Source organism: Amblyomma maculatum, chromosome 2 (assembly GCF_055883805.1).
Source record: "Amblyomma maculatum isolate TAMU_Amacu chromosome 2, ASM5588380v1, whole genome shotgun sequence".
Classification (NCBI taxonomy): domain Eukaryota; kingdom Metazoa; phylum Arthropoda; class Arachnida; order Ixodida; family Ixodidae; genus Amblyomma; species Amblyomma maculatum.
Genome location: NC_139345.1, coordinates 100,053,711 through 100,072,749, shown reverse-complemented (window position 1 = coordinate 100,072,749; position 19,039 = coordinate 100,053,711). Strand labels below are relative to the sequence as shown.

The 19,039-nt window shown below is 45.5% G+C and overlaps 1 protein-coding gene across 1 annotated transcript in view; it reads left to right on the top strand.

The window, feature by feature from the left end:
- The window catches only part of LOC146199392 (uncharacterized), a 68,656-nt gene that overhangs the window by 746 nt on the left and 48,871 nt on the right, over positions 1-19,039 (top strand). The window contains exons 2-5 of the mRNA XM_084594841.1: positions 139-203; positions 6,506-6,611; positions 7,801-7,956; positions 9,067-9,138. Coding sequence (XP_084450967.1) covers positions 139-203; positions 6,506-6,611; positions 7,801-7,956; positions 9,067-9,138 — 399 coding nt within the window. The remainder of the gene's footprint in view (positions 1-138; positions 204-6,505; positions 6,612-7,800; positions 7,957-9,066; positions 9,139-19,039) is intronic.

Below are 19,039 nucleotides of genomic sequence, written 5' to 3'. Positions count from 1 at the left end.
TGCTTTCCAATGCCGTTCTCTGGAAACCTGTGCATGCGGGCTTCACGCGAAGCGAACAGCGCCACGTTTGACTTGCTAGCCTTCAGCGTACTCTTGACTGACTGCCGTTGCTTTCTTTCTTCTTTTTTTTTTTTTCAGGCCGACGTCACTCCTAAAATTGTCGCAACTAAAGTTAAATCTCTGCTGCAGTCACACAAGACCAGGTAAAATTCTGCCCCGCTGCGATTCATTTCATGGCCAAAATTAATGTATTCACGGATGAAGTCATGCTTGCTTTAGAGGTGCCCTTGCTTTAGAGGCGCCTACCGGCTGGCTAATTAGATTTCCAGTAGAATACATGGTGTGTATGGTGCCAAGAGTATCTTCGGGTGCATGAAGCTGGATGGGATCGTATACCGAATTGTTCCTCGAAGTTATAGATGTAAATAATGTTACAGAAAGCACATGCTCGTGCTTAAAGAATATATTTCAAAATTCTACTGTTTATGAAATTCTGCGAAGTGAGGGTAAATTAGGGGCCGTGGAGAAACTGCCCTGGTGCAGTCATGGACATAGTTGTAAGAAAGGAAAGTGTTGCTGAATACACGTGTATGAACACTTATGGACACCCGAAACGAAAATACACCCTTGCATGCCTACGATTGTAGATGCGTCATTTTGTTTAATGTGCATGTGTAATAAAGGGTATGACAGGTGCCAGCGAAGACAAGTTGGCAACAAGTGATGGGCAATAGAAAGTGATTGCTGTTTTAGACTTCAGAATCAGATAATTGTGACCACTGATGTCTGTAACAGGCCATGTTCACTCTGTTACTGTTGCCCGTATAAAAGGATTGCTTACCTTATCTAAAGAATCTGAACGCTCTAAAGTACTGTGGAGTATGTAACATTCTTTTACGAAAGACTGCAGTGTGCGTTAGTTTCAGTCAGGGTAGATAGTTGAAGGCCACATGTTCAGAGGTAAAGGTTGAACTGACGGGCTTTAATCTATGGTAATGAAATGCAGTGGTTGTTGGCATATGTATAACTTATACAACTTCTGTCCTCAAAGATATGTGGACTCTATGTTGACCTGTTTGTAGAAATTGCATCCACAGCATCAGTCGGGTCTGCTTGAAAAGTACTTTTTCTGAATACAAAACTTTTCTTAGTACTAGAACTGCAAAAGCTTGTAACTAAGTTCACATTTAATATCTGCATGAAGAAGGTACAGTTTGTCAGTACTTGTTTCAGAATAACAGGGTGTGCCCCAACATAGTGGCACAGCAGTTAAAGCGCTTGACAACTGAGTCGGGATAACAAGGTTCAATCTCTGCTGTGCCAACTGCATTTGGAGGCAAAACGTAAGGCAGCTGTGTACCGTGTGATGTTGGCTCACATTAAAGAACCCCAGGTGGTCAAAATTATCCCAAGGCCTCTACCATGGTGACACTCTTACAGCCTGAGCCACTTTCTGGCATCAAACTCTATAAACCAGATAAGTTGATGTCATTGCATACTCTGTCCTCAGGATAGGGTGATATGCAGAGGCCTCCTCATTTTCAGCCGAACTCTATTTTCATCCATTTTTACACCTGACACGTTTTACTCAAAGCAGGTTACACCCAATTTCCCTCATAAAGCAGTCTCTGAAATGTATTTTTCTGCTTCAAACAGGTGAATACATTGGTAGTGACTGTGCCAGGCTATTTCCACATTTTCAACAAGGATAAGTCGGCTTTAACCACACTGTTTGCCGAGCACCGAAGTGCCACTTGAGGCGTTGCCCGCACGGGTTTGACTCGTCACATGATCATTCTCTTTAACTGTGTGGTGCGAGCAGCAATTTCTTTGTTTTATATACTACTTTGCCATAAGGAAGTCTCTCATAAAAAGAGAGAAAGAGAAAGGGAATTGTTAGCAGATAATAGCTGGCTAATGAGCTCCCCATAAAAAGAAAAGTGGGAATGGCCTGGCTCTCACCTTAGGCTGATTCACATGAGGGACTGTTGGTCTGCGGGCCGTGCATTATGTGTTCACACGTCGTTGCTATATGAGGCACGCTTTTTGCCCATGGACCGATCAAACGAGAGATGTCAAATGTTTTTTCTCCATAGGGGTTTAGCAGGGGGTCGCGCAGCCATGCGCGCTCCAGCCCACTGTTCTCAATGTTTCGGCGGGAATGGACTCCCTCACCGTAGACGTGCAGCTTGCAACTTTCACTGCCATGGGATAATAGAAGGAAACAGGCTTTTGCACACGTGCTTTGTGGTTTGTTCATTGTGTAGGATAGAGGTGCAGGGGAATGAATGGGGAATTTGGACATGATTGGGTTGGTAGGCCTGAGGTGTGTGTGGACAAAAGCTAGTCTCCCTCTCTTTCTTGCTTCCCAGTCTTGCTGATTGCTTTTTTGTGGTCAGTGCGTGGTGTGCTTTTTTGGTCCGGACTATAGACCGGTTTGTAGTGATGTGTCAACATGTGACGTGCGGCCTGCGGGCCAATGGTCCCTCGTGTGACTCCGCCTTTAGTGACGTGTGGTTGAACTACTGGGCTGCAAATTGCAAATTTTGCCACAATCAGGATGTGCCACTTGTGGTAATATCTCTTTACTTGTCCGTGCACCATGTTGAGACAAATTGTGGTCTAATCTATTGATAGAATGCAAGTGCCCCGGCGTGTAAATTTGCTTTGTTAAATGCAACAATGGCTCAGAAGGATTCAAACTGCTGTCGACACATAATAATTTTAGGCTATTTCATGCTTACCTTGCTGGTACTCGTATTGCATATGAACATTGGGTAGAACAGCAGCGCTAAAGCGGCCCCGTGATTCTTCCAAACTCGTTATCGAAGTGCATTCACGGCAGTTTCCTTCTTTTTTTTTTTTTTTCGTTCATCCATATGACTGCTAAGGCAAAGGTTTACTGCCTCTTAAATATAAGAGGTGGGCCTTTCAGGCACGAAATATCCCTTTCAGGCACGAGAAAAATCTTTGCAATACAAAAAATATATCAAGGTCATTTTCGGTTCTCCACGCTTCAAATGACTTGTCCTAAGGAAGCTGAAAAAAAAAAATATATATTTTTTCATTGCCTTTTGCAGTGTCCCTATTTGGGGACAGTGCGCCTCAATACAGAAAAAGCATGCATGCTACTAGGAGTAAGTGTGATAGTGTCCTTAGCAAGATATCCGGCACAAAACATTGTTAACAGATAATTGCTTGATTTCTTAATTAAACCAATCACTTCAGAGTCTACTTATTGTGAAAAAGGTAAAAAAAGCAGTTGCTCTTTGCTGGTATACACAAATAGATGTGTTGTCAGCTGAAAATAATTTCAGTTGTCTGTGCATCCTTCACGCAGTGCTGCGAGTTCGGTGTGTTGACATGCTCCGGCCAGTGGTTGTAGCAGTCGTACCTAATAGTAGCTGTCAGTAGCAAATGCTGTCGAGCCTTCGTTGCAACAGGCTTTGGGTACTAGCTACTTGTCCGACTGCGCTATTTTTGAGGTGTTCTGCTTTGCACGATTGGGCTGTTTGCTACTTCAGATTGGAAGGCAGTCGTGTCCAAAATACCTTTTTGTGCAATCTTCTCAGTACTTGCGTCTCACAGGTGTTCTATCCAGCTGCTGCACAGCGCGAAAGATAAAGTGAGAAATTACCCTCACCGGCCACTTTCTCGTTCTTGACCTCGGAGGGTACAGTGACATAAGGAAGTCGAGTTTGGCGAGTTTGGCGTGTTTTGAAACATCCTAAACGGCGCTTTTATTGCCTTTTTGCACAGCAGGTGCACAAAGTAAGAAAGTGACGCCGAACACTCGGCAGAGGCGGCTTTGAGGTGCCCTATCTCCGGAAAAGGACGCTAGCATTTGGAACTACATGCAAGACTGAATACGCATCAAGGATGATAGCCATTATTTCACTGTCACGGGCTCTTCTTCCGATAAATAAATACTAATACGTTGGTCAGCGCAGATTCTTAACAGTCCGAAAATGATGAAAACAGGAAGCAATTACGGTTGACTTCATAGAACGTAGTCGTGTCCATTTTTGCCATGCTTTCCAGTCAGGATTTCTTTGCATAAGTTGTTGCAGTTGCAAAAAATGTGGCTCAGGCTGCGTGTCTTGAAACATGCAGGCCGTGCAAAGTTCACGTCCTCATACAGGGACACTGCGCCCAAAGGGGATATAGAATATGATTAACATCGGCCACCTGGGGTCTATAAATGTGAAGAGAAACTTCAAGGGCGTTTCCGCATTTCACCTGTCAGCTGAAAATAATTTCAGTTGTCTGTTAAAGCGAATTAATGAACTCTATAATTTTGGCCCACGAAATTTTCTATCTAACATTCTCTAGTCCGGTACAGTATGGAACTGCATATTGTTATAAACATTACCGGCAAGTCTTTTGCCTTTCATACTGCCACGTTTTGTGGCACTAAAAGTACAGTGGGTGCATACTGGTTGCGAGATCGCGAGAAATTAACTGATTCACTGTCATGGCATGTCGCACAAGGCGTGATCTATGCAGATGCTTTTTCGAAGCGTAGTCTCATCCGTATAGAAACAGAGGACCCAGAGCACCATTAGCAGCTTCCATCCAGACTTTTAAGCCCGAGGATAGCTTAGAGACCAGGTAGCTTGACTGCTGAGCCAGAGAACATGGGCAGCTGCGCTGCCACGAAACAACGCAAAAGGTGCCTGTGTGCAGTGAGGACTCCCATGTGGCCTAATTCTGATCCCTTCATTGTGGCATTCATTAATGTCCACAGCAAATCTTTTTGTCCAACTGCAGCCCAAATAGCCGTTTTGTGGAAAAAAGTAGCCTTTTTATTACAATAGCTATATTGGTAGTATATTTTTATAGTATAGTATAATAGTATATTTATATTTTTAATACAGTAGCCATATTTATTACAAGCACTGCCCGTCATAAATACGGTCATACGGGCGATAGTGACTGGAGCAGGCCACTTGCTTTGCACACGTGTCTGCAGACTGTCATCTTCTTGGAGACTTTCTTTAACTTGTCTGTGTAGTCAGACATTTCGGACACAGAAGAAAAATACTAGTCACAGCATTCGGCAACAGCAGCGGAGCTTCTTCTTGGGTATATTTGAGAGTACATTGTCATTTCATTGGTGTAGAACGATTTTGATGCCATATGCTTTCAAAAGTGCTTCACGCAGACGTGGTCGCTCGATTGCAATATACTATCTGCTCTGGGTATTGGCAGGCACCACTGTTCTAGGTGAGCAGGGTCCAACGGAGCTTTAAAAAGGGACACTTGATCCAGGCAACTCGGGTAGCCTGATCTGCAGTTGGGTGCGAAGCACCTCTTGCCCGTAATAACGTCTGGTCGGCTTCTGGTTACGGCTGGACTTCTGCGGTGTGCAACAACAACAGCTATCACAGCCACTAAATACATAGGCAGTGGCGACTGTCGCGGCGTCGGCCCGCACCACTATATGAACTTGCACAATGATCACCGTGACTGGTCGCACACTACGGCACGGGAAGATAGTTGTAGCAGACTTTGTTCATACACGGTGCCTGCCGCAGCGTGGAAACTCAGAACCTAACCTACACACCTTTTGGTGCTTTCTGGGTGCGCAAAACATTGACAAACACCACCTAAAATGGTGCCAAAAGCCAGCCATGCCGCTTAGCCACACGTGCCCCTTCGCAAGCCAATAGACACTGACGGGGCGCACCCGCACTGCTGCTTTCGGTGCATGTACTAGAAGGCGAACACAATCTAGGCTCACTCTCCACCTTGGCGGGCGGTCAGTGTCATCACCTAAATATTCTTACACTGTGGGGAGGCCGCAAATGCATGTGTTCTTGGAGAACGGTTGTATGTTGCACAGCCTGGCATATTCCTGGCCAGCTCATTGATAGCAGTAAAGTGGGAGTGTATAGCAGCCCTACATGTCAAGTGCTTCAAATTTAATTATGATCACAACTGCCCTTTGCGAGTGCCCTGCTTTTTCAAGCGAAAGATATGCGCTGCGTTCGGCTCTGGACCATCTTGACAGCCGTCCTTTCACAGAGGAGAAAATCCTCGGCCCATGGCCACAGAAGGCGTCTAACGGCAAAGCCTTCAAAGCACTTATGTGTTTTATGAGAGACACAAACTAGATTGAGAAACTGTGACTGTGCTCCTCGCCGCCTTACCTTTCCTATCAGTCTCTTCTATCTTTCTCCTTTAAACTTCTCATTCCCCTTCCCCAGTGCAGGGTAGCAAACCGGAAGCTTTCCTGGTTAACCTCTCTGCCTTCTCTCTCTTTCTCTCTCTCTCTCTCTCTCACAACTGCCCATGTGGCAGTGGTGGTGCACACAAAACTTACTGGAGCAAAATGGCTTATGATGAAACAAACGAACCAATGGTCATTTCTCTCTGAAGTTTCTCTAAGCCACTTTTTGACAGGCTGTTTGAGACACTATTGTTGCTTGCGTCATAGGGCCCTCGGTGGTCCCTCATTTTTGCTTGTATTTCCTCCTTGTGACATCATTGTCATCATCTTCAGCCACGATGCATTGCTGCTGCTGGACTGCTACCTCAGCACCTTCCCAGCCAGTGTTGTGGAGGCAGAGGCCCTCACTTGGACACGTGCCATCATCCACCTGCTTGCAGTAAGGCCACTGTTGTAAAATCTCAGCCAGTGCTTTCTGGAAGTCTCGCCCATGCCAAGCAGCTTGCCTTATCTGTTTTCTTTGTTTGTTTGTTTTTTTGTTTTTGTTTTATTTTCATGCATGCTAGCAAGAACCTTGTGCTTCTTTTAATGTATTGCACATGGCTAGTTATTTAATAAAGTTATTCTAGGGAGCACTTTGGACCACTAAGGTGCAATGAGGCGAAAGCCTTTGTTCGAAACGCCGCTGATTCCTGCTTCGTTTTAGACTGATGACACAGCATTGCTGTTTGCATTTGGTTCGACTAAGTTATCCGTGATTATACTTCGAGACTCGTCATATTTATCTGTTGTCGGTGGCGGAGAAGCATGACAGATACTGCGCCTTTTCCTTCCTTTAAACCAATTTGAAACACTGCTGATTCCTGCTTTACTGCATCTACATCTGTATGCTGTGTGGTGCAGCATTTGAGGAAGTGCTAAATGAAAGGCACTGCACGGACACCTGGATCGGACACCCGGTGGGGTTAGCTTCATATATGCGTGAATCGCCTGGAGAAATCATCGGTCATGACTGGACGTGATGTCATGACCAGATGTGACGTCATTGACGTCAGTTCCAGTTACTAGACATGACTGGATGTGACGTCATCATGTCATGATGACGTCACATCCGGCCCTGATGTCAAGTCCAGTCGTAGCCGGTGATGTCACAAACTCGCAATATGGCCAGCTGATTGGCTCATAGTATATTTTGGCAGCAAAGTATGAGGGTTTTTTTTTTTTTTTTTTTTTTTTCCAGGTGGTTGGTCAGTGTGCACTGTATGATTATACGGTCCGTTGCTGACTTCTGAGCTAGAAAGGTAATGCCTTTGGTAGGTAAAATATGTAATGAATTTCTCGCACAAGTCACGTGGCACTACGTGGCTGCAAAGCTACCAGAGTTGCAAAACTCTCTAAAGCTTTTTGTCAGTTTTAAACTGAGCACGGCTAAGAGTGGCAGTGATTCTGTTTTTCGATGACCAGCGAGCACACTCGTTGTAATTGTTGCCGCCTTGCCGTTTAGTTCTGCGCGTGCAGGTCAGCCCAATAGAGAGTTTATTTTGGGAGCCTTTTGGTGCATTATTGGTTGTTAGATTGCCGTCATCACGGCATGGCAGCAGTATGTATATGTGCATGCCTATGTGCAGGGAAAGCGACCTCGAGGATCCCGGCGGGCGGGCTGGCGGCTGCTGTGTCGCCTGCTTCCGCTCTTGCCTGAACAGCTGAGCCGGGATGCAGCAGGACTCATGCCTGTGCTGCTGGAGCGGCTTCTGGCACAACTGTCGTCGCCGGTAGAGCGGGAGGTGAGTGCGGAGACCTGCACATGGTTGTTGGGTGCTTGTGGTTGTATGGCTACAGGGGCCATTGGGGTAGTTAGTTCATTGTGGCAAGAACTGTATAACTGATGCTTCATCATTTGCTTCTTGCTTCTCTCCAAGTGTGGCTTCAGTGTGTAGGTGTATGCCTTTTTCATCAAAACTGTCGAGCAACGTGTTTACACTGCGCAGTGTGCAATATGTACACTGGGGTTAGTGGCGGGGTTGTAGGGGTTTGTTTCAAATGGGAATTCTTTCTTCCTTCGTTATTGTTTGTACCTGAACGTGTCCTGTTCAAGTCACTGAGCAGATGAATTTCCAAAGGAACTGTGTCATGTCTCGCTTATGGGCCATCATGCGATGGTTTGTTCGGCTGTGCTAGAACCTGGAATATTATAGGAGGGCTGTTGTGGGAGGGGGGGGGGGGCTCGATTGTAGCTGTGCAGGAGGGCAATCGGCTGCGCTTATCACTCAGGACAAGGCAGGGCTACAGCACCTGTACAAGCATTGAACTTTGCGAAACCGGCCCGATGTGTTTTGAGCAGTTATTACTATTAAAAATTTTTCGTCATCACTCTGCTCATTGGAAGTAGTATGGTAGACAATTAGGTTGTTGTGCCAGTAATCAAATTTTGGGTCATGGGGTAGTACCATTGCAAGATTTTCTAGCTTTCCTTTCTGCCGCGGATTGGTATAACTTTGCAAGATACTGTTCAGTTCTCTGTAAAAACCCATGTGCTAATTCTAAAGTGTCATGAACAGTTGTGCACAAGCAGATTGAATGTTGCAGGTTGTAAATGGAGTTGTACACCAGACAGTTTTTCTTTTGCCATTCAGTGTTTGATTTGAAGGGGTTAAACACAAGGTAACATAAGTGACGACTATTTTATAGTTTTGATTTGAGCCATAACTGTGGGATTTATTTTTTCGTCCTCCAAGAAGCATTGTATCTTGTATGAATCCATGTCTTGTTACATATAGCTTGCATTCAGGACAGTAAATGCAGAAGTGCTTTTCTATTTGCCATGATCATCGAATGAGCAAAAGGGAAACCTGCGAGTCGCGTGTCTCATTGCTCACCCTTGCACTCTTTTGCAGCTTGACGAAGGTGCCCTGAGGTGTTTGCTGGTGTGCATGAAGGACTATGGCAAGCTGATGGGCGCCTTCCAGGTGGGAACAGGTTTCATTATTCTTCCAAAAAGTTGGTGGCCGTGGCGTTGGCTGCCTGCTCTTTGTTTCACATGACCTCCAAGACTTGTCAATTCGGGAGAAGCGGCACAATCCCAGAAAACGCCATTTAATGGCGCATTCGGTTGGGGAGACGAGAGCAGGGGCGTAGAGCATTGTAGAGCAGTACAGGAGAGCGCCGAGCGAGGGTGTAACTGTCCTCCCACGGGAACGCTGTCTGCGTGTCGAGAGCAGCGCGCCACGACCATGTGACCGCACTGACCGCACTTCTCTCCCCAGCATTCTCAGCAGTGACAGCAGTTGCAACCCGAGGAGAGGCCAACGCTCCGTGAAGAACCGCTTATTTTGTATGCCTTTGTTTTCACAGCGCGGCGATCTGCCTCCTTTGGCCCTTTCGACGCCAGCAGGCACTCTCAAACATGCATACAGCACCTGAGCAATGCTTTTTGCTCACCGAGTGCCGACGCTATGCAGCCGCCATTTTGAGCGTCGCCGACTCAAGAGAAAAAACAAAAACAAAACAGATGGCGCGGATATGCCACTTTATGTCATGTGACTTTCTCTACACTCGCTTTAGACAAGGGAATAACTGGGAGTGCACTCGGGTGCTCTTAGCGGAGGAAAAGCCCTCCTCCTGTACCATTGGATGCCAGTGATTCTACTCCTGCTCTCCCATTGGAGGGCGCCCGCTTGTTTGAGAGCACATTCGAAGTGCTCTCGAGTGCACCTGCTCTCCCATTTGAATTTGCCATAAGGCTCTGTTGTCTGACTGGTACTGTGGACACTTTTTATTGTCGTCACAATGTTGAAAATTAGCCCAGGGGAGTTCTGTAGCTGCAAGCACTGCACAAAATGTAAGTGCACTAACAGGGAGTGTACATCAGTACATCACTCAATAATTGATTGACAAACTATGTTTCGAACAATATTTGGAAGTTGCCAGGCTGGTGGGCAGATGTTGATACAGGCAGGCTGTTCCTTTTCTTCTCAAGTTTTAGACTGCACAGATGTTGCCTGCCTAGTACATAAAGTCCTTCGGGAGAAATGCGTGTAATGCGCCAGCACACACGTGCCAACTTGTTTTTTAGCTTTCATAACCTTTCACCTATGCACAACACACTGCTGCCTTTCCTTGGCACGAAGTCGGCTTGAAGCCTGATCGCTTCTTAGCTTGCCGCGGCAAAGTTAGTGCCAAAATGTTCAAACACACTGGACATTTATTTATTGATGACGTTTCAGCGGAGAAGACTTTCCAGCATAAAAATTGTAAAACTTCTGTACTTTCATACACAAAACGACAAAGGGACTTTAAGCCATTCCATGTTGGGAAGAACATGGCGCACGAAAGCAGTTCCCAAACTGGAAGTGGGTGTCGGGTGGCATCGCAAACAGTTTTACACAATATTGTTAGCATACACAACTATTCTAATGGCCTTCCTGTGACCTGAAAAATGGTGGGGGGAATGTTGGAAAAAATATGCACGTGATTACTTATCGAAATTTACGATGCAAGAATTCTTTGTTCAGTGTTAAGGGTGGTGTCTTTTCACTTCCCGTTTATCATCCATCTTCTAGTCAGGACTGCAATTCTAGTTTGCGATAGTTATTCTAAACTCCGACATAGTAGCTCCAGTTTCATACCGTTCATTGTAAATCTAGATGTCCACTGAGAAGTGAAACGGATACTGGCCCTCCCTTTCATCGAAAACCAAGCCAACTAAAACATTTAACCTCAAATTTTACATTAACCTTAACTTTGCCAACATCAAATTCACGGAATGAAAAGGCAATGTTAACTGCTCTCAAAGCGAAGCTTAAATGTTCTGCAATTTTTTTACTAGTTAGAAAATTTTATCTAGGAACTGTGAGTTACTAAGCTGTAATAAAGTCATTTTTTTATTATTTTCACGTATGTTGGCAATAACAAACTTTGCATTGCTGTGAAATTATTTGAACAGAATAGGTATTTGCTTTTTATAGGCTTAAAGGCGGATGACAGGGTTGGTCATTGTATTGCGGTTTGTTCACAGGTCTGTGATTCTACACGCATAGTTGTAGTGCCTAGCAAGCGGCGCAATTGCAAAAAAACGCTGTAGAAATCGGAATCGAGAAGCTCCTTCCACCGAGAGCGACCGCCATATTGAGATGCTCGTATGACGTCATAGAGGATACGCGTCGGATCGTCGTCTGCAATGAAGGCTGCAATATCAAAGGACACGTCTCATTCTTTCTTTTCTTTTTGGACGATTGAAACAGTGGTCGTCCCTCATGCAGAAATGCTTGATGAAGATGTTACCGCACGAAAGCGATATAGAGTAAGGCCTGGCTTTTTTTTTCCAGCTTAAGGCATGGTCACAGTCAGTGGGCTGCACGCAATTAAAGGGACACTAAAGACATCCAAAGATGGTATGAAAATCTAATAAACTACATATGGTGACACTGTTACCGCATATCCGGCAGCAAAAAATCGAATAATTGCTGAGATATTACGACAAGAAGTTGAGGTTTTTTCTTGTTCCCGCCGGTCGAATTCAAACTGTGCCCTCCGACTACGTAGTCGGAGTTGAGTGACTCACACTATGACGTAAGCGGAGACTCCGTGATAGCTAGCGAGCCGGCGCGGCCCGCGGCGTCGCATCCCTCAAGGGCCAACATGGCAACAGTGTACTCGTAATGACGGCCACAGCCGAAATAAATAAAACGATGGAGAGTAATTTACCGAGCGATGGGCCCATAAAGGAAGAAAAAAAAACAACATAGAGCGCTTGTAATGTACAATACTTTACATGTTTCTCAAGCTTTTGCGCTCCTTCTTGCACTGTGTATAAACAAACCGAGCCCTCGGTCATCGCAACGCTTCCCGACATGTTTACATACAAATAAGATTTAGTTACCAGCAAAATAGTGTCCTCCGTGCTGCGCTCGTCAGTTTTAAAGCTTCGTCGCACTTTTTTCCTTCAACGTTTGTGCTACAGCTCCGTGTTCAGTGAAAATTACGTCCACAGTAGCAGAACATGACTGAAGTGCTGGCGCCACTACATTTGCCAGCGCTGTGAAATTCCACATGTTAAAATGGATCCAGTGCACAATATAGTGCGCATAGACATCCAGAACATTAGTTGCAAGACGTGAGAGCAGGCAGCATGCGCCGTGGGTCAAGAAGTTGTAATTTTTAGACCAGCAGCAGAAACACTTTATTGTAAATGGGGCCATGACATAAAAACCAAAAATATTTCCAAGGTTCCTGTGGCGCGGCGTAGTCGAGCGGTTAGCGCCGAACGTTACGGAACAAGCAGTAACGAGTTCGAATCTTACCGCTACTGGCGTTTTTTTTTTTTTTCTACAAATTGATTTTTTTTTTTTTTACCTTTTGTAATGTATTTCTGGTGCTTCGTTATTTTAGTTTTTACTTTTTACCCGAGGCCGTTTTTTTTCGCCGGGCGACGAGCGCAATATATCGACGCTCTCCTTGGTATGAGCGGCAAGTATGCCCCTTTTGTTTACGACGCCTGCAGATAGCACGTTGAAGGTCTTGTTGACGCAGTATGTTGGTCAGATGTGCCATGATTTAGTGAACAATTGAATGATAATGCGTTTTTCCTTCGGTACTTAGCATATGTATGCTTTTAGTGGCGTACGTAGCTGCAGTCGAGCGGTCAGGTCGCAGTCAAAGCGGCGACGGTGGCGATGTGCTGGCGCAGAAGTGTGAACGAAAGAGCGTGTCGGCGGCAGCGGATTTCGCTCGCTTGTGCCTCCGAATGCTCAAATGGGAACCATCAAGGTGCAACTGCTGCTCTCAACTCGTAATTCAGGCGCTGCAGGTCAAAACAAACTATCCGAGTGCGCACGAAATGCCTGAGCCGATAATCAAAACTGAAGTGGGTGCCTGTGGCGCCTCCAAGTATATTTTTGTATTTGCCTTGCAATGTTTACGTTCTCTTTTCACCGTCGTTTACATATGATAAAAGCGTGTTATTATATTCGAGACAAAACCTACGACCGCATTCAAACGGGCAACGTAATTCGCATTTGTTGCCTCCGTGATCCCTAGCGCGTCACGTGATTTGTAGTTGCGCGTTTCGGCTGTGGCGGCGATACCTGTATTTCTGTTCTTCCTCTTTACTACCTTATAACAGCTCTTTTTTCAGTAAGAGTGGATTTTTTGTAATCAGGAATTGGCATTCTATCAATGCAAGCCTACTTCAGTTTTCTCTTTAGTGTCCCTTTAAGTTCCTTAGCTGCTTATCGACGCACCGATCTGTCGCATTACACCGGCAATGACGCCAGCATGACCAACAGTCGCCTATCGCTGTAGTGTGGGGTTTTCCGCCCGGGACGCCGACAGATTTGATTAGCGGACAGTCGCCCGATCTGGTTTGGTCGGATCGCATTCAGAGGCCGAGCCAGAACTTGACACCTGATGGGCTACGCCCATCTGTAGCTTAACTGCGTTATAAAAAGGAAAATAAGCGACTACACTTTATATGTTCCCCTTTTTCTCATCAGCAATGACCTTGACCAGAGATGTTAGTCGGCGCCAAACTACCGGCCCGTTCTGTGATGAATAGGCCTAGCACGAGTACGCGGGGTTTGAGTCTAGAGTTTCAGCGATTACAGAGCTCGCATTCACAAGCTTTTAGCAGTTGAATATGGCTGCTGAGTGTAGTTCTAGCAGTAGCGACCCCAAATCGACGACTGTTTACATCACAAAGCGCCTGCACATTTAGCGGGAAACGTCAATGTGACAGTCTGGCGAGCACAGCCGGCAGCTGTCGGCGCTGTTTGTGGGTAAACAAACACGCTGGAGGCGCACTCGCAATCCCAAAATCTGCTCATTCCTGTGATAGTTTAGGGCTCACACACGAAATACTAAATGGTGTATGTTTACTCTGTTTACGTTGAAGCACTCGCGAGACGTCATTTGGCTCGGGAGTCTGTCGCAGCCGCACGCGCGGCGGCAAGACGCGGAGACGGCAACAGATGGGCGGCTTTTGTTTGGTGCGGGCAGTGAAGCGCATTCGAATCACGATGGATATTGCGATGGCAGAACTGAAGCGGAGGTGGTGGCGCATGCTTTCGTGCGCTTTACCAGTCATGAATAATTAAGTTTGACTAACAGCAAGTCAAGGGGTACCGCTTCGTCTAACAGTTTTGTCTGCTTCTTTAACGTCGCAAGGTATGCTCTCGCGTGAATGTATGCTTGTTTGAAATTTCCTCTTAGTTTTGGACCCCGGCGGAAGGAAATGTTGGACATGCGCCTTTTATATGCGGGAGCATTTTGCTGACAAGCTAACTCTCATAACGTAAGAATAATATGCTTCTGGTTGTATGTTTAAATAATACAGCATAAGACCATCTATTTCGGCCTCCTCGAAAATCTCGAGACGAAGCCCAAAACAAGTCCGAGGATCACTAAGGTCACATTATAGTGAAGGCTTGTCAAAGAAAAAAGAATATGTGAATAAACTATTTTTGCTGAAGGAAAATAATTCTCTCAGTGACTACCGTCCACGGCGTGCATGAAAGAGTACAGCCGACACTGCGAATAGCAGACGACATGGTGTAATAAGATCTCGTTGTGACTTCAACGGCTAATGGTTGCCAGACCAGGAAGCTACTTTGGATATTATTAATAAAAATTCATTTTAAAACTATATACTAAACCGAATTAGTTCAAATTTCGAGGATTTATAATTTAACGTGTGTGGAGTGAAACGCAATAATCAGTTTATGCTCAAATATTAGCTGTCATGACCCCTTTAAAACGCATAATTCACTAGTATTCGCACATGCCTAGAAAAAAAAAAATTATCTACATATAGTGCAAGTGAGGAAAACTGACCGAAAGTGTGTTCTACCTGCATTTCATGCCTTTAGGAATATTTTTATTGTCTTTGGGGGAGTCATTTTTTAGGGATATCTTTCCATGAAAGATTGTTTTCGATACAGTCGACCATATTCAGTGTCTCATATTTCTTGGAACATGCCACTGGCGAATTCCTCGGCAATGCTTGCCCAAGAATCAGTGATGCATCTGCGGAGTGCTGTAACTGCATTTAAACATCTATGTGGCGAACCTACATGTTTGTTCGTGGGGTTTAATGTCCCAAAGCGACTAAGTGCTCCGTAAATTTCGACCACCTGGAGTTCTTTAACGTGCACTGGCATCGCACAGCACACGGGCGCATTTCTTTCCGTCTCCATTGAAAAGCAGCCGCTGCGGCCAGGATTTGATCCTGCATCCTTGGGCGCAGCAGTCGAGCGCCATAACCACTGATAACCACGTTCCTTGATAATATGAAGTTTTTCATTCATTCAACGCCGCCCGTATTGAGGCACGTGCATTTGAAAACTCCATATAGCAAATATGTTGTGGTGGATGACCTTAATATGATGAACTCACGGTGCTTATATGTTGTGGTGGTTGACCTTAATATAATGAACTCACGGCGCTTGCTATCTCTTAGTGCTGAATTACTAAAAAGAAAAAAGAATCAAGTTTTATGACTATAAACCACAAACTGACATTAGATCCACTTCTTAATCCGGTTTCCATTCTGCATTGCCAATTTGAGCGTTCACATGAAAACCGCTTCTAATGAAAACTTGGAGGAGATGAAAACTCACGGACATTTTACAATTTAATTTAAACCAAGTTTAACTGTACAGGCTTTTCCTGCCTCGTGCAGCCCACATATCAGTGCTCTACATGGTACTGATGCTTTGAGCAGCTTCTTTTACTTTCCTTCTAAAAATGGCCAAGTACAATGAAACCCACTTATAACAATACTGGTTTTAACAATATAATAGAAATAATAGTGGGCAGCCGCTGCACCGTCAGGTTTGCCATGGGTTCTATGATAACATGTACTGCTTATTATAATGGTGTCACATTATATTATTGGTTATAACAATAAAATATTATAACGTAGAGACCACCGTCAGGTTTGCCATGGGTTCTATGATAACATGTACTGCTTATTATAATGGTGTCACATTATATTATTGGTTATAACAATAAAATATTATAACGTAGAGACCACAAAAGCGCACACGTACGTGGAGTCGTCGACAACGCCGATGCAGCGACAATAAAGAGAAGAAAGAAATCAGGACAGAACGCGTTGAGCCAATGCGTTGGTCGGGTGCGCCAAAGAAGCTTGCATGCCACGAAGACGCGGGAGAGGACGGAGCGTTTCACTATGCGGAGGAGGAGAGAAGGCGTAAGGCACTGCTAGGCACAGCCGTTCTGAGGGAGCGCTCCCTCTTCGAGCTTTGAGCGCTCCCTCTCGAGGCCACCCGTGGCCTGTTGAAAAAAAAATATCGCGTCCACTCTGCCTCTGCATGGTGGAGCAGTCTATTCTGAGGATGTGCTGACCGTGGTGTGCTGTACTGTCTTCCCCTATTTGCTTTGTCCAGGCCTCCTTTGCTGTTGCACGCTTTGTGGCAGGCGTGCAGCAGCATTCGTGCACGTTTTTCCAGCGTGGTTCTCCTGGTGTGCCATCATCGTTGCTACGATCTTGCTGGCCCTTTATGTTTTGCGAACAGCAGTGGAGGATCCTCCTTCAGGAAGCGCAACATAAGCGATGCAGAGGAGGAAGCGAACGGCAATACCACTAGGAGTTAACCAGAACGTTGTACCTGAGCACAAGAATGGCGTAAAAGTGTGCAACTTAATGTGCATGTACGGCCTGGCGCAACCAACAATATCGACAATTATCCGCCAAAATTGAGAATGAAATCAATGACAGTGCTGCCCATGTAACAGACGACAGGCGGAAAAGGGTTTGGCACGGGGTTTACAAAGACGTAGAACAGGCGCTCTACCAGTGGTCCTGGAACGCCCATGCAGCAAACCTGTCGATTAGTGGCCTGATTTTAGTAGAGAACACGGGGCACTTCTCATACCTCCTGCGCAACACCAATTTCCAGCCTGGTGATATTTGGATTCAGTGGTTCGATGAGAGACGTAAAATCATCTACAAGGCAGTCGTGGGTGAGGCAGGGCTGCTCGATGTCGACGTTACGCAGAAGTGGCTTGAGGAAACACTTCCCTGCATCCGAAAAGCACATGCAGACCGGGACTTGTACAATGGGGATGAGACTGGGCTTTTTTTTTTCATATGCTACTGTCAAAGACGCACGCTGTCAAAAACGATCCCTGTAAGGGCGGCAAGCAAAGTAAATTGCGCGTGACCGTTTTTTTGTGTGCCATCATGGACGGCAGCAACAAGTGCCCCCCCTTTGTCATAGGGAAATCCAAGAATCTCTGCTGTTTTTGTAGGGCTGCTAGGATCCCAGTTTGCTACCATCAAAACGGGAAAGCATGGATGATGCGCAGACGTTTCCACAAGTGGCTAGTCGAGTTTGATGAGCAGATGCAGCACGAAGGCAGGAAGTGTGGTATTGGTGACAATTGCAGTGCACACCAAACAGCTCAGAAGCTATTGCATGTGGAAGTTTTTGTCCTCTCACCTAACATCACTGCAGGCTTGCAGCCTATGGATGCAGGTGGGATTGCTTGCATCAAGGCACTGTATCGCTGACGTGTTTTGAGCAGGTTCGCGCTGAACCTTGACATTTCTGTCCGATAACGCCGACCCGTGCCAGACTTGAAGATCTCGCTCCTGATGGCAGTGCAGTTCATTTTTGGAGCATGGGCAGAAGTACCACTATCATGAACTTCTTCAGGAAGGCGGGCTTCGCTGAGGATGCCAGCTACGGTGAAGACTGCAAAGCTGCTGTTGACACAGGGATAACCGAACTTTGGTCCACAGTGAGCGGTAGTGATGGCAACGCATCGGGACTTCAGGAATTTTTACATGCTGACGATACAGTCGTGACAGATGAAGAGCTGACAGACGAGGCTATCTTCGCAGCAGTCACTGGCGCGGATGACGGTGACAGTAGTGATGGCGACTATGAACCGGAACCTGTGCAGGTTACATCTCGCCAGGAGGCTTTGAGAATGATCAAATATCTGCGGGAACCTTTTGCCAAAAACCTTCCACTGCACTATGTTCAGCTGTTGGATGCCCTGCAAAAAATGTCTGTCAGATTGCCATGAAACAGACAACTCTTACGGATTACGGGTTTCTTCCTGCTACGAAATAAAATGTGTAAGCTAACGTGTCCTCATTAAAAGTGTAGATTGTAAAGTTTTCTTTTTTTTTTTTCGGCCTAACCCGGTTATAACAATTATATTTTCATGGCGCTTGAATATTGTTATAAGTGGGTTTGACTGTACCTCTTTTAACGCTCTGGTATCGTGTGAGGAGCAGTCATCCTTCTTCAGATAGTGTGGGCATCGCAACATCTCAGTAAAACTTTTGTTTCTTGTTTTCATTTTTCTTGCTTCCTTTTTTTTCTTCTGCTCTTTTTCCTGTAGTCATGGAACATTTTCTTCTTCCTCTTTCATACTAGAATTAAACCACCAATTGTCAGTGTGTGCTACACCGGTGTGGATGTCCTTCTTTTTCTATGTTTTCTATTGTGCATGTGATCAGCTGTGCAGCGCCAGCAGTTCAGAGAATCACAACGTCAGCATGGTGAAATAGCTTTAAAATTGAAGCAGCTAACTGACGCCACCACTATATAGTGCTGCCTCTTACTGAAAGCCTGCTGGTATTCAGCGCTGAATAGACATGCAGATTTTGGATGCAAGTTGTTTGGACCTGCATATATACTACAAAGCATAAATTTGACGCACCAGTTTCTTATGGTCTATGCCGGTGTGCCACAGTGCACACCATTTATTAGTGCCCCGCACCACTTTTTACTTTTCACGATTTCTGCACAAATAGGCAATGTATACTGGCTTTACTACTGGTTCTGGAGCTTATAGTAAAGATTTGGTCTGTTTTCCGGGAGAGCAGTGCCCAGG